Raw genomic sequence first — 21467 nt, 5'->3', positions numbered from 1 at the left:
GGGCTGCTTTGTCCTGGATGGTGTTGAGCTTGAATGTTGTTGGAGCTGCACTCATCCAGGCAAGTGGGGAGAATTCCATCACACTCCTGGCTTGTGACTTGTGGATGGTGGACAGATTTTGGGGATTCAGGAGGTAAGTTACTCGTCACAGGATTCATAGCCTTTGACCTGCTCTTGTAGCCATATATGTAGTCCAGTTCAATTTCTAGGCAATGGTAACCCCCAGGATGTTGATAGTGGGGCATTCAGTGATGGTAATGCCATTGAACATCAAGGGGTGTTGGTTGGATTCTCTCTTGCTGGGGATGGTCATTACCTGACATTTGTGTGGCGTGAATGTTACTTGCCACTAGCCAGCCCAAGTCAGGATATTGTTCAGGTCTTGCTGCATTTGGACGTGGACTGCTTCAGTATCTGAGGAGTCGTGAATGGTGCTGAATATTGTGCAATTATCAGCAAACATTCCCACTTCTGACCTTATGATGGAAGGAAGGCCATCGATGAAGCAGCAGAAGATGGTTGGGTCGAGGACACTACCCTGAGGAACTCCTGTAGTGATGTCCTGGAGCTGAGATGACTGACCTCCAACAACCACAACCATCTTCCTTTGTGCTAGGTATGACTCCAACCAGCAGAGAGTTTTCCCCCTGAATCCCATTGACTCCAGTTTTGCTGAGGGGTCTTATGGTGCAGTGGTAACATCCCTATCTTTGAGCCTAGAAGCTCTGGCTTGAAGTCCCAGGACTTGTTGGTCACGGAAGGCGAATGCATTATGTGGCCAAACAGGTGAATTTCAGCCTGTAAATGTTTCCAATATGACTCATGGTAAGAACGGGAGAGTTTCCTGGCTAGCTATATAGCCAAAAGCAATGGCAAACCACAGCAATACTTTGCCAACCATAAACATGAACCATTCCAATGGGAGTCCATGGTTGCCAGTGCCCTGTTGCCCTGTTATGGCATGGTACCTGGAGGGCAAGGCAGATATCCATCTACATTCATCTAAGTAAAATTTGTCTACCAATCCCCTGCTCTCTTTTTATTTCATGAACTTGCATTTATCTCAATAAAATTTGCCCATCTTCTCTCTGAGTAATTGGTCGATATTACTTTGAATAGTGGCCGGTTATCTCAATGGCTAGATGGCTAGCGCGTGGCTCAAGAATAATGCCAAGAGGGTGTGTTCATTTCCTGTTGTGGCTGAGGTAGACTTAGAACCTGCCTCTTGGCCTGCCCATGACGTGGAAGGCAATGGCAAACCACCTCTGACAAAAACAGGCAAGAAAACAAGCTCAGGATGAAGCATCAGCAGACAATCACAGAATCACAGAATTGTTACGGCACAGAAGGAGGCCATTTGGCCCATCATGTCTGCACTGGCTCTCCAAATGAACATTATGACTTAATGCCATTCTCCTGCCTTCTCCCCATAACCTTGCACATTGTTTCTATTCAAATAATCATCTAATGCCCTCTTGAACGCCTTGATTGAAACTGCCTCCACCACACTTCCAGGCAGCGCATTCCAGTCGAACCACTTGCTGTGTGAAAAAGCTTTTTCTCACTTGGTATTTTCAAATCATTTTAAATCTGCACCCTCTCATTCTCGATCCTTTTACAAGTGGGAACAGCTCCTCCCTATCTACTCTATCCAGCCCCCTTATGATTTTGAACACCTCTACCAAATCTTCTCTTAGCCTTCTCCTCTCCAAAGAGAACAGTTCCAAACTCTCCAATCTATCTTCATTGCTGAAGTTTCTCATCTCTAGAACCATTCTTGTAAACCTCTTCTGCACTCTCACCGATGCGATCAAATCCTTCCTATAATGTGGTGCTCAGAGCTGTACACAATAGCCCAGCTGAGGTCTAATGAGTGTCTAATATAAATTCAGCATAACCTCCCTGCTCTTGTACACTGTGCCTCTATTAATAAAGCCCAGGATACTGCATGCTTTATTAACTGCTCTCTTCACCTGTCCTGCCACCTTCAATGATATATGCACATGTACGCCCAGGACCCTCTGCTCCTGCACCCCCTTAAGCATTGTACCCCTTATTTTATATTGTTTCATCATGTTCTTCCTACTAAAATGAATCACCTCACACTTCTCTGCATTGAACTTCATCTGCCACCTATCTGTCTACTCCTCCAACTTGTCTCTATGTCCTTTTGAAGTTCTCCTATGTCCTCCTCACTGGTTACAATTCTTCCAGTCATCCGCAAACTTTGAAATTATCCCCTGCAGACCAAGATCTAGAACATTAATATATATCAGGAGGAACAAGGGTCCCAATACCAACCCCTGGGGAACTCTGCTCCAAACCTTCCTCCAGTCTGAAAAATATCCACTGACCATTACCCTCTGTTTCTTATTACTCAGCCAATTTTGTATCCACATAGCTACTGTCCCTTTTATTCCATGAGCTATAGCTTTTCTCACATGTCTGTTGTGTGGCACTGCATCGACTGCCTTTTGAAAGTCCAAGGGTCTGCCTTCAGGCAAAACACACGAGTGAATTAATCGTACTGTCTTACACTGGTTACCTAATCATATCAGTAAATTTTGTAACAGTGGAATGTTGATTTCTATTCAGTTGAGCATCAGCCAGACAGGGAACAATCTCAGATCAGATGTTTCAGTTAGTCATTTGAGTTTTATTTTACTATGAAACCTTACAGCTTTCTATAATATTGTTCATTGTCAACAAAATGGAGAATACCTTCTTGCTGTTTTCCTGAAAGGTATACTTCGGGTTAAAGTATCACCTTAGGACCCAAAATTCCTGAAACTCAATTTAAAATTACTGGTCTCCCTCGAGTATTCATTTGAGTTAAGTGAATCCATTAGCAATGGTTAATTGGCAGCAAATACTTCTGTCATTCTTTAAATTAAAATATGAAAGTGGGAAGATTTTTACTTACTCAATATACGTGAATTCCAGCTTTATTCTTTGGTTTCTGTCTCCTCTTATATACCAAGTGCATTGTGCATTATTTGGATAGGGGTGTGGATAATTGGGGCTGAGAACAGACCCATAGGCAGCATCAAGATACCCTCCACAAGATCCACCTATCAACAGTAAGGAAATGGATAAGTTCACCTGTGTAAAACATGGTTACACAACAATGTATTTCTTTTTTTATTCCCTACCAAAATTATTTGCCAATTTTCCTGAACATAAGAAATTTAAGCAGGAATAGGACATGCAGACCCTCGAGTCTGCTTCACCCTTCATTATAATCATGGATAGTCTTCCTTTTCTCATAATCTTTTTTAAACCCATTCATTCTTTGTTGTTATAAGGTTCCACAACTACCGGTCGTCAGTCACCGAGGGCAGAATTTCACCCATGTTGGGCGGGCTCGGCGGGGGCGATCGGGAAGCCAACTGCTGCCCGTGATCGGGGCCAGAGGGCGATTTCACACTGGCAGACCAATTAAGGCCCGCCCAGCGTGAAACGCGAGCAGCAGCACTGCCTGTGCTGGCATGGAGGGTGGGGGCTGGGGTGTGGGGAGTGCAAGCGGGTCAAGCATGAACTTCGCGCATGCGCACGAGTGCCATTTGCAAATCTCCCTGAGGTACAGAGCTGCCAGGGGGAGATAAACAGATTTCAAAAAAATGTTAAAGATTTTATAAATATTATAAAACATGTTCCCTCATGTGACTCTGCATTGGGCAAGGACATGTTATTAATGAAAAAAATAAAGCTTTTATTTTGTTTTTACTTGCTTTTGGAAATCTCAATCTGCCATGGATGAGGCCTTCTCGCCTGCTCACCAACTGTAAGGTTTGACAGGCAGCAAAAAATTTCCTCTAATTAGCTTTCTAATGGCCTTAATAGGACTTTTAATTGTCGGCGGGTGTGCTGTTGACTCTGGCGCGCGCTTTCCAATCAAAATATCACGTGAGTGTTTGACTACCTTGGGACGCTTGCCCAACGTCATCGTGCGTCATTTTACACTTGGTCTGGTTGGGCGTACGCCCGTCTGCCGAGCTAAAAATGTTACCCCACATTTATGTCACTGTTGATCATCTTGACAGTGAATGTTCACAGGTTAATTATCGGGCCATCTCAGCTGAGCCTGATTGTGCTTTCACCAGATGTCCATATACACGGTGTTGGAAGGGTGGCTGAGTTGCTATTATTGTTGATAGAGTTGATCTGCAGACACTTCTTGGGTGGAAACGTTGGGCAAAAATTTTACCTTGGCAGGCAGGCACATGCCCGACCCCCTCAAGTATGAAATGATGCGCACTGATGTCAGACGAGCGTCCCGACGTCAATGTGCAGTCACACAATAGCTTGGTTGGTGGGCAGGGCTGGAGCTGGCAGTGCACCCGCCAACAATTAGAAGGCCTGTTAAGGCCATTAAAGAATCAGTTAAGTTAAATTTTTTGCTGCTGTCCAACATTATGGTTGGCGGGCAGGTGAAATGGCCAAGTGGCCTTAGCATTTTTTTGGAAGCCTCATCCATGGGCAGGATGAGGTTTCCAAAAGCAAAAAAAATTAAAATACAAGTTTTAAAATTTAATTAGTAAAATGTCCCTGAGGGGACATGTTATGTTACATTTATCATGTCTTTATTAACTTTTTTTAACACTCTTTATCTGCCTGAGGCACAGGGCTGACTCAGCAAGATTCTAAAGCTGGCACTCACACGCATGCGTGAAGCTTGCGTTCGCCCCACTTGCACCACCACCCACCACCACACGCCCCCTGTCCCACCGGCCTGCATAGGCAGCCCTGAGCCCTGCCACTCACATTTCATGCTGGGCAGGCATGAATTGGCCCGCCAGTGTGAAATCGCCTTCCGGCCTCGATCACGGATGGTGGTCAGCTTCCTGACCACCCCCGCTAGCCCCTGCTGAGCCCATCTGACATGGGCTAATTCTGCCCATTAAGTTTATTTACAATATACTCAGCAACTAAGGTGAGCTTGCAACTCCAACTGTATCTCTATGCTGACGCTGAGGTAACCTGCGCTACCTTCCTAATGGTTACTACAGATCATGTGATCTTCTATAACAAGTATTATTCTTAAAGGTACATTACACACTAAATAAAACCATAACTACGACACGTGGAATACCAATGACAGCTAATGGGAAGCCTGATTGACCCTCATTATTAACTTCACTAGCCTATCTGGGCACTGAGGCCAATAGTGAAGCTAGCATTGCCTTAGCTGCAAAAAGGTAAGACAATTGGCAATCAAATCTGGAAATTTCCTGTTTGTATGGTTCAGCTATTCATTGAATAAATTTGCAGTGTTTGGTGGAACCAGAGATATAATCTAATATACAGAAATTAACAAAAGAATTTACGTAAGAATTTGATTCTGAGCAGCTGGTTACAGACAGTATTCCATGTGGATTTTTTAATGCCCTCATTCATAAAAAGGTGAGTTTTGTGATTTTTAGATGTGAATGTTCATATTGGATAGCTGATGAACTGAAATTCTGCAGCAATGTGACATTTCCAATCAAATCTACTGTGCCCATTCTTTAATGACATGTATCCTTTTGTTCCTTTACTGAAGACCATTAGATTTCTGTATTTTAAAGACATTTCTCCGACTAACATTTGTAACATTGCTAGCATTTCAACCATTGATATTTAATCTTTCCCCATTATTGTCAAATTTCATTGCTCAGTTGAGTCAAATTTTTAGCAATATTGGCTCCATTGTTGAGCTCAGCAGCGCTTCAGCTCAGACATGAAGAGCAGCAACATGGTGAAGTAGCAGATGGTTGCTTCTGTGCACATAACTGTACCCAACCACAATCACAGTGTTCATGAAATGGGAGGTCATGTCAACTCAGCCCTGATATAACTATGTTTGGAAACTCCTCCGTCTGAAGTTTATGTTTAAAGAAGAAGATGAGGAACACTTAAAAATAGTTACCTGATGTTTGTGCTGAAAAGATTTGTAAAAAATTACAGATTAAAATTAGGAAAATGATTTAGTTAACTATAAAGAAATAATGATAAAATATTTTGACAGTGAAAAGATAACAGATGCAATACATAGAAATTACAACAAGAAAACAGGCTATCCGTCACAACCAACCCTTGACAATATTCACCCCCCACCATGTAGATAAAAAATTATATTCATATTTATAATTTGTTGTCATTTCCCTTCATCTCCTTTTCTACATGTTCAAACTAAAGTTGAATTTTGACATGGCTTCAACCTCAAGCATAGACTCTAGAAGTGAACTGAGTACATCAGAGCTGTGCCTCCCACAGATGATGCAAATGCAGGCAGTGGATTAGCACTTGAGGTAAGTGCCAATTTCCCTTCAACCTTAGACATGGTATTGAGAGCATTCCCACTGGATCCTCATATCCCATGGCCAATGTAACTCTCAAGTGGTGAGTGGGCAGCAGAGTTTTAGTTTATCTCAAATCTATGAAGATAATATGCAGACTTTAGACAGCAGTTCACAAAGACTTTACCAAATCAATGATGTGATTCTCTGAGTACAGACATTAAGATTAATTGTTCTGACTGATATAGGGTCAGCAAATATACAAACTGAAAATGTAACAGAAAATGAACTTAAATATTACTGACCTGTTGTTGAGTAAACATTGCAGTAACCTATAAAGGAAGACATACAGCTTATTTGCTTTGGTAAGTGATTTTGAAGAACATTTATACTCAGAAATATTAATATAACAATTGACAAAAATAAATTATTAACATCAGGTATTATTGCCATTTACGAACAAGTGGACAGGTAAAGTCGCACTGGTGCAACGAGCCTGTCACACAAAATATACAATATATACAGCCCCTCTGTCGTCAAGAAATAAGAGAAAATAAAATAAAACAGGTTCAGGATGACCGCTCTCCACTGCACATTCAGGGATTGAAGCCCTTTGCACTTGTGATACATCTCTGCATTTTGATGCAGAACCTACAAAGCCATATGTGTGCACTCAGTGGCACCCTGCACAATGGATACCTGCTATCATGATGAAGCTATGGTGCACAAGAGGGATCAAACTGACCTTCCCTGCCCTAGACTACTGACTGCCAGTCACCTCCTTCATTGCAGTACATGGCAAACTGAGAGGGCAGTTTGAGCCACAGTCATTGACAGTGCCATCCTTGTGCTGCTGTGGGGCTGTAACTCTGCCCGCCAGGCGCGATAGATTTCAAGGGACATCAGCTTTGTAAAATGTCACACAAGTTTGCCGGAAAGCTCTGCTTTCCCTGGTGAAGAGATTGAAGGTGGCTAGGGGACACGGGAATCTCGCCGCACACCCAAATCTGCCTGAATTAAGATCTGGGCAGAAAGGCCCATCGTCAAGCTGCCTTGCCCGCCACCACTTATTCATACACATAGAAATATTATTATTAAATTATTAACATCAGGTATTATTGAAAATTACGAACAAGTGGACAGCTAAAGTCGCACTGGTGCAACGAGCCTGTCACACAAGGTATACAAGATATTCAGCCCCACTGCCGTCAAGAAAGAAAACAAAATAAAATGTGTTCAGGATGGCCACTCTCCACTGCACATTTAGGGAGTGAAACCCCTTGCAGATGTGATACATCTCTGCATTTAGATGTAGAACCTATAAAGCCACATGTGTGCGGTCAATGGCACCCTGCACAATGGGGATAGCTGCTATTGTGATGAAGCCAAGCTGCACAAAATGGAACCAACTGACCTCCCTTGCCCTAGACTACTGACTGCCAGTCACCTCCTTCATTGCAGTACATGACAAACTGAGAGTTTGTGGCCACAGTCACTGACAGTGCCATCCTTGCGCTGCTCTGGGGCTGCAGCTTTGCCCACCAGGCGCAATAGATTTCAAGGCGCACCTGCTTTGTAAAACAGAGATGTCACAAAAGTTTGCCGGAAATTTCTGCTCTCTCGCTGGTGGAGAGCTTTAAGGTGGCAAGGACACACGGGAATCTCACCGCACACCTACCTCTGCCAGAATTAAGAATTGGGCGGGAAGGCCTGTCGTCAAGCTCCCTTGCCCGCCACCACTTTTAGACCATAAGGGGCCAATTAATGATCACTTGAGAGCCTCATCCCCCCACCGTTGGTCTTGACACAGCCCTGTCACCCTGCATTACAGCTAAAACAGTGCGACCGCTTGTCGACTCTTCGGGTCGTGATGTGCAAAGCAGGTTCCATCGATCATGGACGCTCAGAGTCTGATTGAGGACAGGAGATCTGGAAGTGGGAGCCTACTAAGAACCAGACCCATGCCCTGCTGCCAACCCCCTGCACTCCTGACAGTAACATGGAAGTTGTTGATGATCCTTTTATATTGGATTGATGTGTGGTCCTGTCGGCTCCCAAATGCCTGTTTAGCCGTGTGAGGTTAAGAGATGACATGAACTGGAATAATGATGTCAGATGCGCCAGAGTGAGCGTCACATCAGCTTTACCCGCTGACTGATGTCACGATCTGTCTGTATACTTCCAGCACACGCTCCTAATGCCCACACAATACCCTTGTCAAAATCAGGCCAGGCAAGTCTCACTGAAAATATGGCCGCTATGGAGAGAGATTTGACAGTCACCGTATTTCAGGTTGACCCAGTTTGACCATTTGAAATAGCAAAGCACCGATCTGTCCTTACCATAATATCACAGATCACAAGACACACTGCACAAAAATATCTCACATCATCAGGACTCAGCTGTACTGATTCACAATATGAACTATAATCTTCATTGACGTGTCATTCTTAAGTTTAAAAGTCATTATTGCATTCATAATATATCACCAAAATAAATTTAAATATTAGCTCATTTGCTGCAAGTTCTCTTACCGTAATTAATGTAAGAACAGTGATCACAGAAATCAGAACAACAGTTGCCATAAAATTGACAGCTGTAATCACAGGAACAACCTGATGAATATCCCCCACAGCTGTATCTGCATGAGCCGTGTCCTGTTACATAGTAAATGGCAAGTTAGATCTGATGTTATGTTGATTATTAACAAGGATGCAGATTACAATTTGCAAAGAAATGTAAGGAACACTTATCATTCAAAAGTGGATCAAACATTTTCTAGAAGGTATTTTCCGTACCTGTTGAAGGTTCAGAAGTCTCTATAAAATAAAAAAATAAGATAGGAAGAAGATTATTTTTTCACCTACATTCCCTACCTGACACATTCAGTAGAATAGGAGAATCTATCAACACATGCTAGGTACAACTTGCTGCAGGAAGTTTTCCTGCCCCCACTTGCCATGATTCAATTGTTGTCGGGCGTGGAAAGGCTGCAGGGTGTGATTCACACAGGAGGGAAACCCAAACACAGCAGGGCTGAGTTGAAACGCACCCCATTTGGATGTTGTGAGGGACTCAACCCACATTGTGGGGTCACAACTTGATGGAGAAGATGTAAATGCTCTTGAACTGTGGCTAAGGCACATATAACTGACATGGTCAGAGGTGTTTTGTATGTTGCGTTATTTAAACTTAAAAAAAGGCTGCAGCTTTCACTGGATCCTTATCACAGAATCACAGTGCAGAAGAGGCTCTTTGGCCCATCGAGTCTGCACCGACACGTGAGAAACACCTGATCTACCTACCTAATCCCATTTACTAGCACTTGTCCCAAAGCCTTGAATGTTATGACGTGCCAAGTGCACATCCAGGTACTTTTTAAAGGTTATGAGGCAACCTGCCTCCACCACCCTCCCAGGCAATGCATTCCAGACTGTCACCACTCTCTAGGTAAAAAAGTTTTTCCTCACATCACGCCTAAAACTCCTGCCCCACACCTTGAGCTAATGCCCCCATTTGACTGCTCCTTCAACTAAGGGGAGCAGTTGCTCCCGATCCACCCTACCCATGCACCTCATATGTCTGGTGTCCAATTGTAAATCCCAAACGGTGAGTGGGCAGCAGGGATTTGGATAATGTAACAGAAATTGAGGTTAAATATTACTGACCTGTTGTTGAAGAAACACTGCAATATCCTATAGAGGAACACATACAGTTTATTTGCTTTGGTAAGTGTTTTTGAAGAATCTTCTATTATTCATACTCATAGAAGTATTAGTATTAAATTATTAACATCAGGTATTATTGACAATTACGAACAAGTGAACAGGTAAAGTTGCACTGGTGCAACGAGCCTGTCACACAAGGTATACAAGATATACAGCCCCAGCACTGTCAAGAAATAAACAAAATAAAATGTGTTCAGGATGGCCACTCTCCACTGCACATTCAGGGAGTGAAACCCCTTGCGGTGGTGATACATCTCTGCATTTTGGTGCAGAACCTATAAAGCCACATGTGTGCGGTCAATGGCACCCTGCACAATGGGGATAGCTGCTATCGTGATAAATCCAAGCTGCACAAGATGGAACCAACTGACCTCCCTTGCCCTAGACTACTGACTGCCAGTCACCTCCTTCATTGCAGTACATGACAAAATGAGAGTTTGTGGCCACAGTCACTGACAGTGCCATCCTTGCGCTGCTCTGGGGCTGCAGCTCTGCCCACCAAGCGCAATAGATTTCAAGGCGCACCTGCTTTGTAAAACAGAGATGTCACACAAGTTTGCCGGAAACTACTGCTCTCGCTGGTGCAGAGATTTAAGGTGGCAAGGACACATGGCAATCTCACCACACACCTACCTCTGCCAGAATTAAGAATTGGGCAGAAATGCCCATCGTCAAGCTCCCTTGCCCGTTGCCACTTATAGTACTTAAGGGGCCAATTAATGATTACTTAAGAGCCTCATCCCCCCACCGTTGGTCTTGACCCAGCTGCAGGCGTCCCTGTCACCATGCGTTACAGCTGAAACAGTGCGACCCCTTGTCAACTCTTTCGGTCGTGATGGGCAAAAGGAGTTCCATCGATCATGAACCCTCAGAGTCTGATTGAGGACAGGAGATCTGCAAGTGGGAGCCCACTAAGACCCAGCCCCCCGCTCTGATGCCAATAACCCTGCTCTCCTGACAGTAACATGGAAGTTGTTGATGATCCTTTTGTATCGGGTTGATGAGTAGCCCTCTCAGCTCCTGAATGTCTGTTTAGCCGTGTGAGGTTAAGAGATGACATGCGCTGGAATAATGATGTCAGATGCGCCAGAGTGAGGGTCACATCAGCTTTACACGCTGACTGATGTCACGATCTGTCTGCATACTTGCAGCACACGCTCCTAATGCCCACCTAATGCCATTATCAAAATCAGGCCAGGCAAGTCTCACTGAAAATATGGTCGCTATGGAGAGACACTTTACAGTTTCCATATTTCAGGTTGACCCAGTTTGACCATTTGAAATAGTAATGAACCGATCTGTCCTGACCATAATATCACAGATCACAAGACACACTGCAGAAAAATATCTCACATCTTCAGGACTCAGCTGTACTGATTCACAATATGAACTACAACTATCATTGACGTGGCATTCTTAAGTTTAACAGTCATTATTGTAATCATAATATACTAACAACATAAATTTAAATATTAGCTCATTTGCTGAAAGTTCTCTTACCGTAATTAATATAAGAGCAGTGATCACAGAAATCAGAACAACAGTTGCCATAAAATTGACAGCTGTAATCACAGGAACAACCTGATGAATATCCCCCACAGTTGTATCTGCATGAGCCGTGTCCTGTAATACAGTAAATGGCAAATTAGATCTGATATTATGTTGATTGTTAACAAGGATGCAGATTACAATTTTCGAAGAAATGTAATGAAGTTTTATCATTCAAAAGTGGATCAAATATTTTCTAGTAGGTATTTTCCATACCTGTTGTAGGTTCAGAAGTCTCTGTAAAATAAAAAAATAAGATGGGTAAGAAGATTATTTTTTCATCTGCATTCCATACCTGACACATTCAGTACAACAGGAGAATCTATCAACACATGCTAGGTACAAGTTGCTGCAGAAAGGTTTCCTGCCCTCACTTGCGACGATTCAATTGTTGTCGGGCGTGGAAAGGCTGCAGGGTGTGATTCACACAGGAGGGAAACCCAAACACAGCAGGGCTGAATTCAAACACATCCCATTTGGATTTTGTGAGGGCCTCAACCCACATTGTGGGGGTCACAAATTGATGGAGAATACGTAAATGCTCTTGAAGTGTGGCTAAGTCCCATATAACTGACATGGCCAGTAGTTTTTTGTATGTCCCATTCTTTAAACTTAAAAAAAGGCTGCAGCTCTCACTGGATCCTTATCAGAGAATCACAGAATTACAGTGCAGAAGAGGCCCTCTGGCCCATCGAGTCTGCACTGACACGTGAGAAACACCTGACCTACATACCTAAACCCATTTACCAGCAATTGGACCATAGCCTTGAATGTTATCACGTGCCAAGTGCTCATCCAGGTACATTTTAAAGGTTATGAGGCAACCTGCGTCCACCACCCTCCCAGGCAATGCATTCCAGACAGTTACCACCCTCTAGGTAAAAAGGTTTTTCCTCACATCCCCCAAACCTCCTGTCCCTCACCTTGAACTTATGCCCCCTTGTGACTGACCCTTCAACTAAGGGGAACTGCTGCTCCTTATCCACCCTACCCATGCACTTCATATGTCTGGTGTCCAATTGTAACTCCCAAACGGTGAGTGGGCAGCAGGGATTTGCATCTCCGCATGTTTACGGAGATAAAATGCAGTCTTTATACGGCAGTTTACAAAGTCTTTACCAAATCAACGAGGTTATTCTCTGAGTACAGACATTAAGGTTAATTCTACTGGCTGATATTGGGTGAACAAAATATACAAACTGATAAGATAACATAAATTGTGGTGAAATATTACTAACCTGTTGTTGAAGAAACACTGCAATATCCTATAGAGGAACACATAGAGCTTATTTGCTTTGGTAAGTGTTTTTGAAGAATCTTCTATTATTCATACTCATAGAAGTATTAGTATTAAATTATTAACATCAAGTATTATTGACAATTACAAACAAGTGGACAGATAAAGTCGCACTGGTGCAACAAGCCTGTCACACAAGGTATACAAGATATACAGCCACACCACCGTCAAGAAATAAAACAAAATAAAATGTGTTCAGGATGGCCACTCTCCACTGCACATTCAGGGAGTGGAACCCCTTGCGGTGGTGATACATCTCTGCATTTTGATGCAGAACCTATAAAGCCAGATGTGTGCGGTCAATGGCACCCTGCACAATGGGGATAGCTGCTATCGTGATAAATCCAAGCTGCACAAGATGGAATCAACTGACCTCCCTTGCCCTAGACTACTGACTGCCAGTCACCTCCTTCATTGCAGTACATGACAAAATGAGAGTTTGTGGCCACAGTCACTGACAGTGCCATCCTTGCGCTGTTCTGGGGCTGCAGCTTTGCCCACCAGGCGCAATAGATTTCAAGGCGCACCTGCTTTGTAAAACAGAGATGTCACACAAGTTTGCCGGAAACTACTGCTCTCGCTGGTGCAGAGATTTAAGGTGGCAAGGACACATGGCAATCTCACCACACACCTACCTCTGCCAGAATTAAGAATTGGGCAGAAATGCCCATCGTCAAGCTCCCTTGCCCGTTGCCACTTATAGAACTTAAGGGGCCAATTAATGATTACTTAACAGCCTCATCCCCCCACCGTTGGTCTTGACCCAGCTGCAGGCGTCCCTGTCACCATGCGTTACAGCTGAAACAGTGCGACCGCTTGTCGACTCTTTGGGTCGTGATGGGCAAAAGGAGTTCCATCAATCATGAACCCTCAGAGTCTGATTGAGGACAGGAGATCTGGAAGTGGGAGCCCACTAAGACCCAGCCCCCCGCTCTGATGCCAATAACCCTGCTCTCCTGACAGTAACATGGAAGTTGTTGATAATCATTTTATATCGGGTTGATGGGTAGCCCTCTCAGCTCCTGAATGTCTGTTTAGCCGTGTGAGGTTAAGAGATGACATGCGCTGGAATAATGATGTCAGATGCGCCAGAGTGAGGGTCACATCAGCTTTACACGCTGACTGATGTCACGATCTGTCTGCATACTTGCAGCACACGCTCCTAATGCCCACCTAATGCCATTATCAAAATCAGGCCAGGCAAGTCTCACTGAAAATATGGTCGCTATGGAGAGACACTTTACAGTTTCCATATTTCAGGTTGACCCAGTTTGACCATTTGAAATAGTAATGAACCGATCTGTCCTGACCATAATATCACAGATCACAAGACACACTGCAGAAAAATATCTCACATCTTCAGGACTCAGCTGTACTGATTCACAATATGAACTACAACTATCATTGACGTGGCATTCTTAAGTTTAACAGTCATTATTGTAATCATAATATACTAACAACATAAATTTAAATATTAGCTCATTTGCTGAAAGTTCTCTTACCGTAATTAATGTAAGAGCAGTGATCACAGAAATCAGAACAACAGTTGCCATAAAATTGACAGCTGTAATCACAGGAACAACCTGATGAATATCCCCCACAGTTGTATCTGCATGAGCCGTGTCCTGTTATACAGTAAATGGCAAGTCAGATCTGATATTATGTTGATTGTTAACAAGGATGCAGATTACAATTTTCGAAGAAATGTAATGAAGTTTTATCATTCAAAAGTGGATCAAATATTTTCTAGTAGGTATTTTCCATACCTGTTGTAGGTTCAGAAGTCTCTGTAAAATAAAACAATAAGATGGGTAAGAAGATTATTTTTTCATCTGCATTCCATACCTGACACATTCAGTACATCAGGAGAATCTATCAACACATGCTAGGTACAAGTTGTTGCAGAAAGGTTTCCTGCCCTCACTTGCGACGATTCAATTGTTGTCAGGCGTGGAAAGGCTACAGGGTGTGATTCACACAGGAGGGAAACCCAAACACAGCAGGGCTGAATTCAAACACATCCCATTTGGATTTTGTGAGGTCTTCAACCCACATTGTGGGGGTCACAAATTGATGGAGAATACGTAAATGCTCTTGAAGTGTGGCTAAGTCCCATATAACTGACATGGCCAGTAGTTTTTTGTATGTCCCATTCTTTAAACTTAAAAAAAGGCTGCAGCTCTCACTGGATCCTTATCAGAGAATCACAGAATTACAGTGCAGAAGAGGCCCTCTGGCCCATCGAGTCTGCACTGACTCGTGAGAAACACCTGACCTACATACCTAAACCCATTTACCAGCAATTGGACCATAGCCTTGAATGTTATCACGTGCCAAGTGCTCATCCAGGTACATTTTAAAGGTTATGAGGCAACCTGCGTCCACCACCCTCCCAGGCAATGCATTCCAGACAGTTACCACCCTCTAGGTAAAAAGGTTTTTCCTCACATCCCCCAAACCTCCTGCCCCTCACCTTGAACTTATGCCCCCTTGTGACAGACCCTTCAACTAAGGGGAACAGCTGCTCCTTATCACCCTACCCATGCACTTCATATGTCTGGTGTCCAATTGTAACTCCCAAACGGTGAGTGGGCAGCAGGGATTTGCATCTCCGCATGTTTACGGAGATAAAATGCAGTCTTTATATGGCAGTTTACAAAGTCTTTACCAAATCAATGAGGTTATTCTCTGAGTACAGACATTAAGGTTAATTGTTCTGGCTGATATTGGGTGAACAAAATATACAAACTGATAAGGTAACATAAATTGTGGTGAAATATTACTAACCTGTTGTTGAAGAAACACTGCAATATCCTATAGAGGAACACATACAGCTTATTTGCTTTGGTAAGTGTTTTTGAAGAATCTTCTATTATTCATACTCATAGAAGTATTAGTATTAAATTATTAACATCAAGTATTATTGACAATTAGAAACAAGTGGACAGATAAAGTTGCACTGGTGCAACGAGCCTGTCACACAAGTTATACAAGATATACAGCCCCACCACCGTCAAGAAATAAAACAAAATAAAATGTGTTCAGGATGGCCACTCTCCACTGCACATTCAGGGAGTGGAACCCCTTGCGGTGGTGATACATCTCTGCATTTTGATGCAGAACCTATAAAGCCACATGTGTGCGGTCAATGGCACCCTGCACAATGGGGATAGCTGCTATCGTGATAAATCCAAGCTGCACAAGATGGAATCAACTGACCTCCCTTGCCCTAGACTACTGACTGCTAGTCACCTCCTTCATTGCAGTACATGACAAAATGAGAGTTTGTGGCCACAGTCACTGACAGTGCCATCCTTGCGCTGCTCTGGGGCTGCAGCTTTGCCCACCAGGCGCAATAGATTTCAAGGCGCACCTGCTTTGTAAAACAGAGATGTCACACAAGTTTGCTGGAAACTACTGCTCTCGCTGGTGCAGAGATTTAAGGTGGCAAGGACACATGGCAATCTCACCACACACCTACCTCTGCCAGAATTAAGAATTGGGCAGAAATGCCCATCGTCAAGCTCCCTTGCCCGTTGCCACTTATAGAACTTAAGGGGCCAATTAATGATTACTTAAGAGTCTCATCCCCCCACCGTTGGTCTTGACCCAGCTGCAGGCGTCCCTGTCACCATGCGTTACAGCTGAAACAGTGCGACCGCTTGTCGACTCTTTGGGTCGTGATGGGCAAAAGGAGTTCCATCAATCATGAACCCTCAGAGTCTGATTGAGGACAGCAGATCTGGAAGTGGGAGCCCACTAAGACCCAGCCCCCAGCTCTGATGCCAATAACCCTGCTCTCCTGACAGTAACATGGAAGTTGTTGATAATCATTTTATATCGGGTTGATGGGTAGCCCTCTCAGCTCCTGAATGTCTGTTTAGCCGTGTGAGGTTAAGAGATGACATGCGCTGGAATAATGATGTCAGATGCGCCAGAGTGAGGGTCACATCAGCTTTACACGCTGACTGATGTCACGATCTGTCTGCATACTTGCAGCAAACGCTCCTAATGCCCACCTAATGCCATTATCAAAATCAGGCCAGGCAAGTCTCACTGAAAATATGGTCGCTATGGAGAGACACTTTACAGTTTCCATATTTCAGGTTGACCCAGTTTGACCATTTGAAATAGTAATGAACTGATCTGTCCTGACCATAATATCACAGATCACAAGACACACTGCAGAAAAATATCTCACATCTTCAGGACTCAGCTGTACTGATTCACAATATGAACTACAACTATCATTGACGTGGCATTCTTAAGTTTAACAGTCATTATTGTAATCATAATATACTAACAACATAAATTTAAATATTAGCTCATTTGCTGAAAGTTCTCTTACCGTAATTAATGTAAGAGCAGTGATCACAGAAATCAGAACAACAGTTGCCATAAAATTGACAGCTGTAATCACAGGAACAACCTGATGAATATCCCCCACAGTTGTATCTGCATGAGCCGTGTCCTGTTATACAGTAAATGGCAAGTCAGATCTGATATTATGTTGATTGTTAACAAGGATGCAGATTACAATTTTCGAAGAAATGTAATGAAGTTTTATCATTCAAAAGTGGATCAAATATTTTCTAGTAGGTATTTTCCATACCTGTTGTAGGTTCAGAAGTCTCTGTAAAATAAAAAAATAAGATGGGTAAGAAGATTATTTTTTCATCTCCATTCCATACCTGACACATTCAGTACATCAGGAGAATCTATCAACACATGCTAGGTACAAGTTGTTGCAGAAAGGTTTCCTGCCCTCACTTGCGACGATTCAATTGTTGTCAGGCGTGGAAAGGCTACAGGGTGTGATTCACACAGGAGGGAAACCCAAACACAGCAGGGCTGAATTCAAACACATCCCATTTGGATTTTGTGAGGTCTTCAACCCACATTGTGGGGGTCACAAATTGATGGAGAATACGTAAATGCTCTTGAAGTGTGGCTAAGTCCCATATAACTGACATGGCCAGTAGTTTTTTGTATGTCCCATTCTTTAAACTTAAAAAAAGGCTGCAGCTCTCACTGGATCCTTATCAGAGAATCACAGAATTACAGTGCAGAAGAGGCCCTCTGGCCCATCGAGTCTGCACTGACACGTGAGAAACACCTGACCTACATACCTAAACCCATTTACCAGCAATTGGACCATAGCCTTGAATGTTATCACGTGCCAAGTGCTCATCCAGGTACATTTTAAAGGTTATGAGGCAACCTGCGTCCACCACCCTCCCAGGCAATGCATTCCAGACAGTTACCACCCTCTAGGTAAAAAGGTTTTTCCTCACATCCCCCAAACCTCCTGCCCCTCACCTTGAACTTATGCCCCCTTGTGACAGACCCTTCAACTAAGGGGAACAGCTGCTCCTTATCCACCCTACCCATGCACTTCATATGTCTGGTGTCCAATTGTAACTCCCAAACGGTGAGTGGGCAGCAGGGATTTGCATCTCCGCATGTTTACGGAGATAAAATGCAGTCTTTATACGGCAGTTTACAAAGTCTTTACCAAATCAACGAGGTTATTCTCTGAGTACAGACATTAAGGTTAATTCTACTGGCTGATATTGGGTGAACAAAATATACAAACTGATAAGATAACATAAATTGTGGTGAAATATTACTAACCTGTTGTTGAAGAAACACTGCAATATCCTATAGAGGAACACATAGAGCTTATTTGCTTTGGTAAGTGTTTTTGAAGAATCTTCTATTATTCATACTCATAGAAGTATTAGTATTAAATTATTAACATCAAGTATTATTGACAATTACAAACAAGTGGACAGATAAAGTCGCACTGGTGCAACGAGCCTGTCACACAAGGTATACAAGATATACAGCCACACCACCGTCAAGAAATAAAACAAAATAAAATGTGTTCAGGATGGCCACTCTCCACTGCACATTCAGGGAGTGGAACCCCTTGCGGTGGTGATACATCTCTGCATTTTGATGCAGAACCTATAAAGCCAGATGTGTGCGGTCAATGGCACCCTGCACAATGGGGATAGCTGCTATCGTGATAAATCCAAGCTGCACAAGATGGAATCAACTGACCTCCCTTGCCCTAGACTACTGACTGCCAGTCACCTCCTTCATTGCAGTACATGACAAAATGAGAGTTTGTGGCCACAGTCACTGACAGTGCCATCCTTGCGCTGCTCTGGGGCTGCAGCTTTGCCCACCAGGCGCAATAGATTTCAAGGCGCACCTGCTTTGTAAAACAGCGATGTCACACAAGTTTGCCGGAAACTACTGCTCTCGCTGGTGCAGAGATTTAAGGTGGCAAGGACACATGGCAATCTCACCACACACCTACCTCTGCCAGAATTAAGAATTGGGCAGAAATGCCCATCGTCAAGCTCCCTTGCCCGTTGCCCCTTATAGTACTTAAGGGGCCAATTAATGATTACTTAAGAGCCTCATCCCCCCACCGTTGGTCTTGACCCAGCTGCAGGCATCCCTGTCACCATGCGTTACAGCTGAAACAGTGCGACCACTTGTCGACTCTTTGGGTCGTGATGGGCAAAAGGAGTTCCATCAATCATAAACCCTCAGAGTCTGATTGAGGACAGGAGATCTGGAAGTGGGAGCCCACTAAGACCCAGCCCCCAGCTCTGATGCCAATAACCCTGCTCTCCTGACAGTAACATGGAAGTTGTTGATGATCCTTTTATATCGGGTTGATGGGTAGCCCTCTCAGCTCCTGAATGTCTGTTTAGCCGTGTGAGGTTAAGAGATGACATGCGCTGGAATAATGACGTCAGATGCGCCAGAGTGAGGGTCACATCAGCTTTACACGCTGACTGATGTCACGATCTGTCTGCATACTTGCAGCACACGCTCCTAACGCCCACCTAATGTCATTATCAAAATCAGGCCAGGCAAGTCTCACTGAAAATATGGTCGCTATGGAGAGACACTTTACAGTTTCCATATTTCAGGTTGACCCAGTTTGACCATTTGAAATAGTAATGAACCGATCTGTCCTGACCATAATATCACAGATCACAAGACACACTGCAGAAAAATATCTCACATCTTCAGGACTCAGCTGTACTGATTCACAATATGAACTACAACTATCATTGACGTGGCATTCTTAAGTTTAACAGTCATTATTGTAATCATAATATACTAACAACATAAATTTAAATATTAGCTCATTTGCTGAAAGTTCTCTTACCGTAATTAATGTAAGAGCAGTGATCACAGAAATCAGAACAACAGTTGCCATAAAATTGACAGCTGTAATCACAGGAACAACCCGATGAATATCCCCCACAGTTGTATCTGCATGAGCCGTGTCCTGTTATACAGTAAATGGCAAATTAGATCTGATATTATGTTGATTGTTAACAAGGATGCAGATTACAATTTTCGAAGAAATGTAATGAAGTTTTATCATTCAAAAGTGGATCAAATATTTTCTAGTAGGTATTTTCCATACCTGTTGTAGGTTCAGAAGTCTCTGTAAAATAAAAAAATAAGATGGGTAAGAAGATTATTTTTTCATCTCCATTCCATACCTGACACATTCAGTACAACAGGAGAATCTATCAACACATGCTAGGTACAAGTTGCTGCAGAAAGGTTTCCTGCCCTCACTTGCGACGATTCAATTGTTGTCAGGCGTGGAAAGGCTGCAGGGTGTGATTCACACAGGAGGGAAACCCAAACACAGCAGGGCTGAATTCAAACACATCCCATTTGGATTTTGTGAGGGCCTCAACCCACATTGTGGGGGTCACAAATTGATGGAGAATACGTAAATGCTCTTGAAGTGTGGCTAAGTCCCATATAACTGACATGGCCAGTAGTTTTTTGTATGTCCCATTCTTTAAACTTAAAAAAAGGCTGCAGCTCTCACTGGATCCTTATCAGAGAATCACAGAATTACAGTGCAGAAGAGGCCCTCTGGCCCATCGAGTCTGCACTGACACGTGAGAAACACCTGACCTACATACCTAAACCCATTTACCAGCAATTGGACCATAGCCTTGAATGTTATCACGTGCCAAGTGCTCATCCAGGTACATTTTAAAGGTTATGAGGCAACCTGCGTCCACCACCCTCCCAGGCAATGCATTCCAGACAGTTACCACCCTCTAGGTAAAAAGGTTTTTCCTCACATCCCCCAAACCTCCTGCCCCTCACCTTGAACTTATGCCCCCTTGTGACTGACCCTTCAACTAAGGGGAACAGCTGCTCCTTATCCACCCTACCCATGCACTTCATATGTCTGGTGTCCAATTGTAACTCCCAAACGGTGAGTGGGCAGCAGGGATTTGCATCTCCGCATGTTTACGGAGATAAAATGCAGTCTTTATAAGGCAGTTTACAAAGTCTTTACCAAATCAACGAGGCTATTCTCTGAGTACAGACATTAAGGTTAATTCTACTGGCTGATATTGGGTGAACAAAATATACAAACTGATAAGATAACATAAATTGTGGTGAAATATTACTAACCTGTTGTTGAAGAAACACTGCAATATCCTATAGAGGAACACATAGAGCTTATTTGCTTTGGTAAGTGTTTTTGAAGAATCTTCTATTATTCATACTCATAGAAGTATTAGTATTAAATTATTAACATCAAGTATT

The 21467-nt window shown here is 43.2% G+C and overlaps 1 protein-coding gene across 1 annotated transcript in view; it reads right to left on the bottom strand.

The window, feature by feature from the left end:
- The window catches only part of LOC121289661, a 176381-nt gene that overhangs the window by 11564 nt on the left and 143350 nt on the right, over positions 1 to 21467 (bottom strand). The window contains exons 98-115 of the mRNA XM_041209286.1: positions 21333 to 21359; positions 20311 to 20331; positions 20047 to 20169; positions 18486 to 18512; positions 17464 to 17484; positions 17200 to 17322; positions 15639 to 15665; positions 14618 to 14638; positions 14354 to 14476; positions 12793 to 12819; positions 11771 to 11791; positions 11507 to 11629; positions 9947 to 9973; positions 9077 to 9097; positions 8813 to 8935; positions 6584 to 6610; positions 5909 to 5920; positions 2924 to 3071 (exon numbers count right to left, since the gene is read on the bottom strand). Of these exons, the coding sequence (XP_041065220.1) occupies positions 2924 to 3071; positions 5909 to 5920; positions 6584 to 6610; positions 8813 to 8935; positions 9077 to 9097; positions 9947 to 9973; positions 11507 to 11629; positions 11771 to 11791; positions 12793 to 12819; positions 14354 to 14476; positions 14618 to 14638; positions 15639 to 15665; positions 17200 to 17322; positions 17464 to 17484; positions 18486 to 18512; positions 20047 to 20169; positions 20311 to 20331; positions 21333 to 21359 (1042 nt within the window). The remainder of the gene's footprint in view (positions 1 to 2923; positions 3072 to 5908; positions 5921 to 6583; positions 6611 to 8812; positions 8936 to 9076; positions 9098 to 9946; positions 9974 to 11506; positions 11630 to 11770; positions 11792 to 12792; positions 12820 to 14353; positions 14477 to 14617; positions 14639 to 15638; positions 15666 to 17199; positions 17323 to 17463; positions 17485 to 18485; positions 18513 to 20046; positions 20170 to 20310; positions 20332 to 21332; positions 21360 to 21467) is intronic.

This window comes from Carcharodon carcharias, chromosome 17 (assembly GCF_017639515.1).
Source record: "Carcharodon carcharias isolate sCarCar2 chromosome 17, sCarCar2.pri, whole genome shotgun sequence".
Taxonomy (NCBI): domain Eukaryota; kingdom Metazoa; phylum Chordata; class Chondrichthyes; order Lamniformes; family Lamnidae; genus Carcharodon; species Carcharodon carcharias.
Note: the sequence above shows the minus strand (reverse complement) of the source record. Positions and strands in the feature narration are given on the sequence as shown.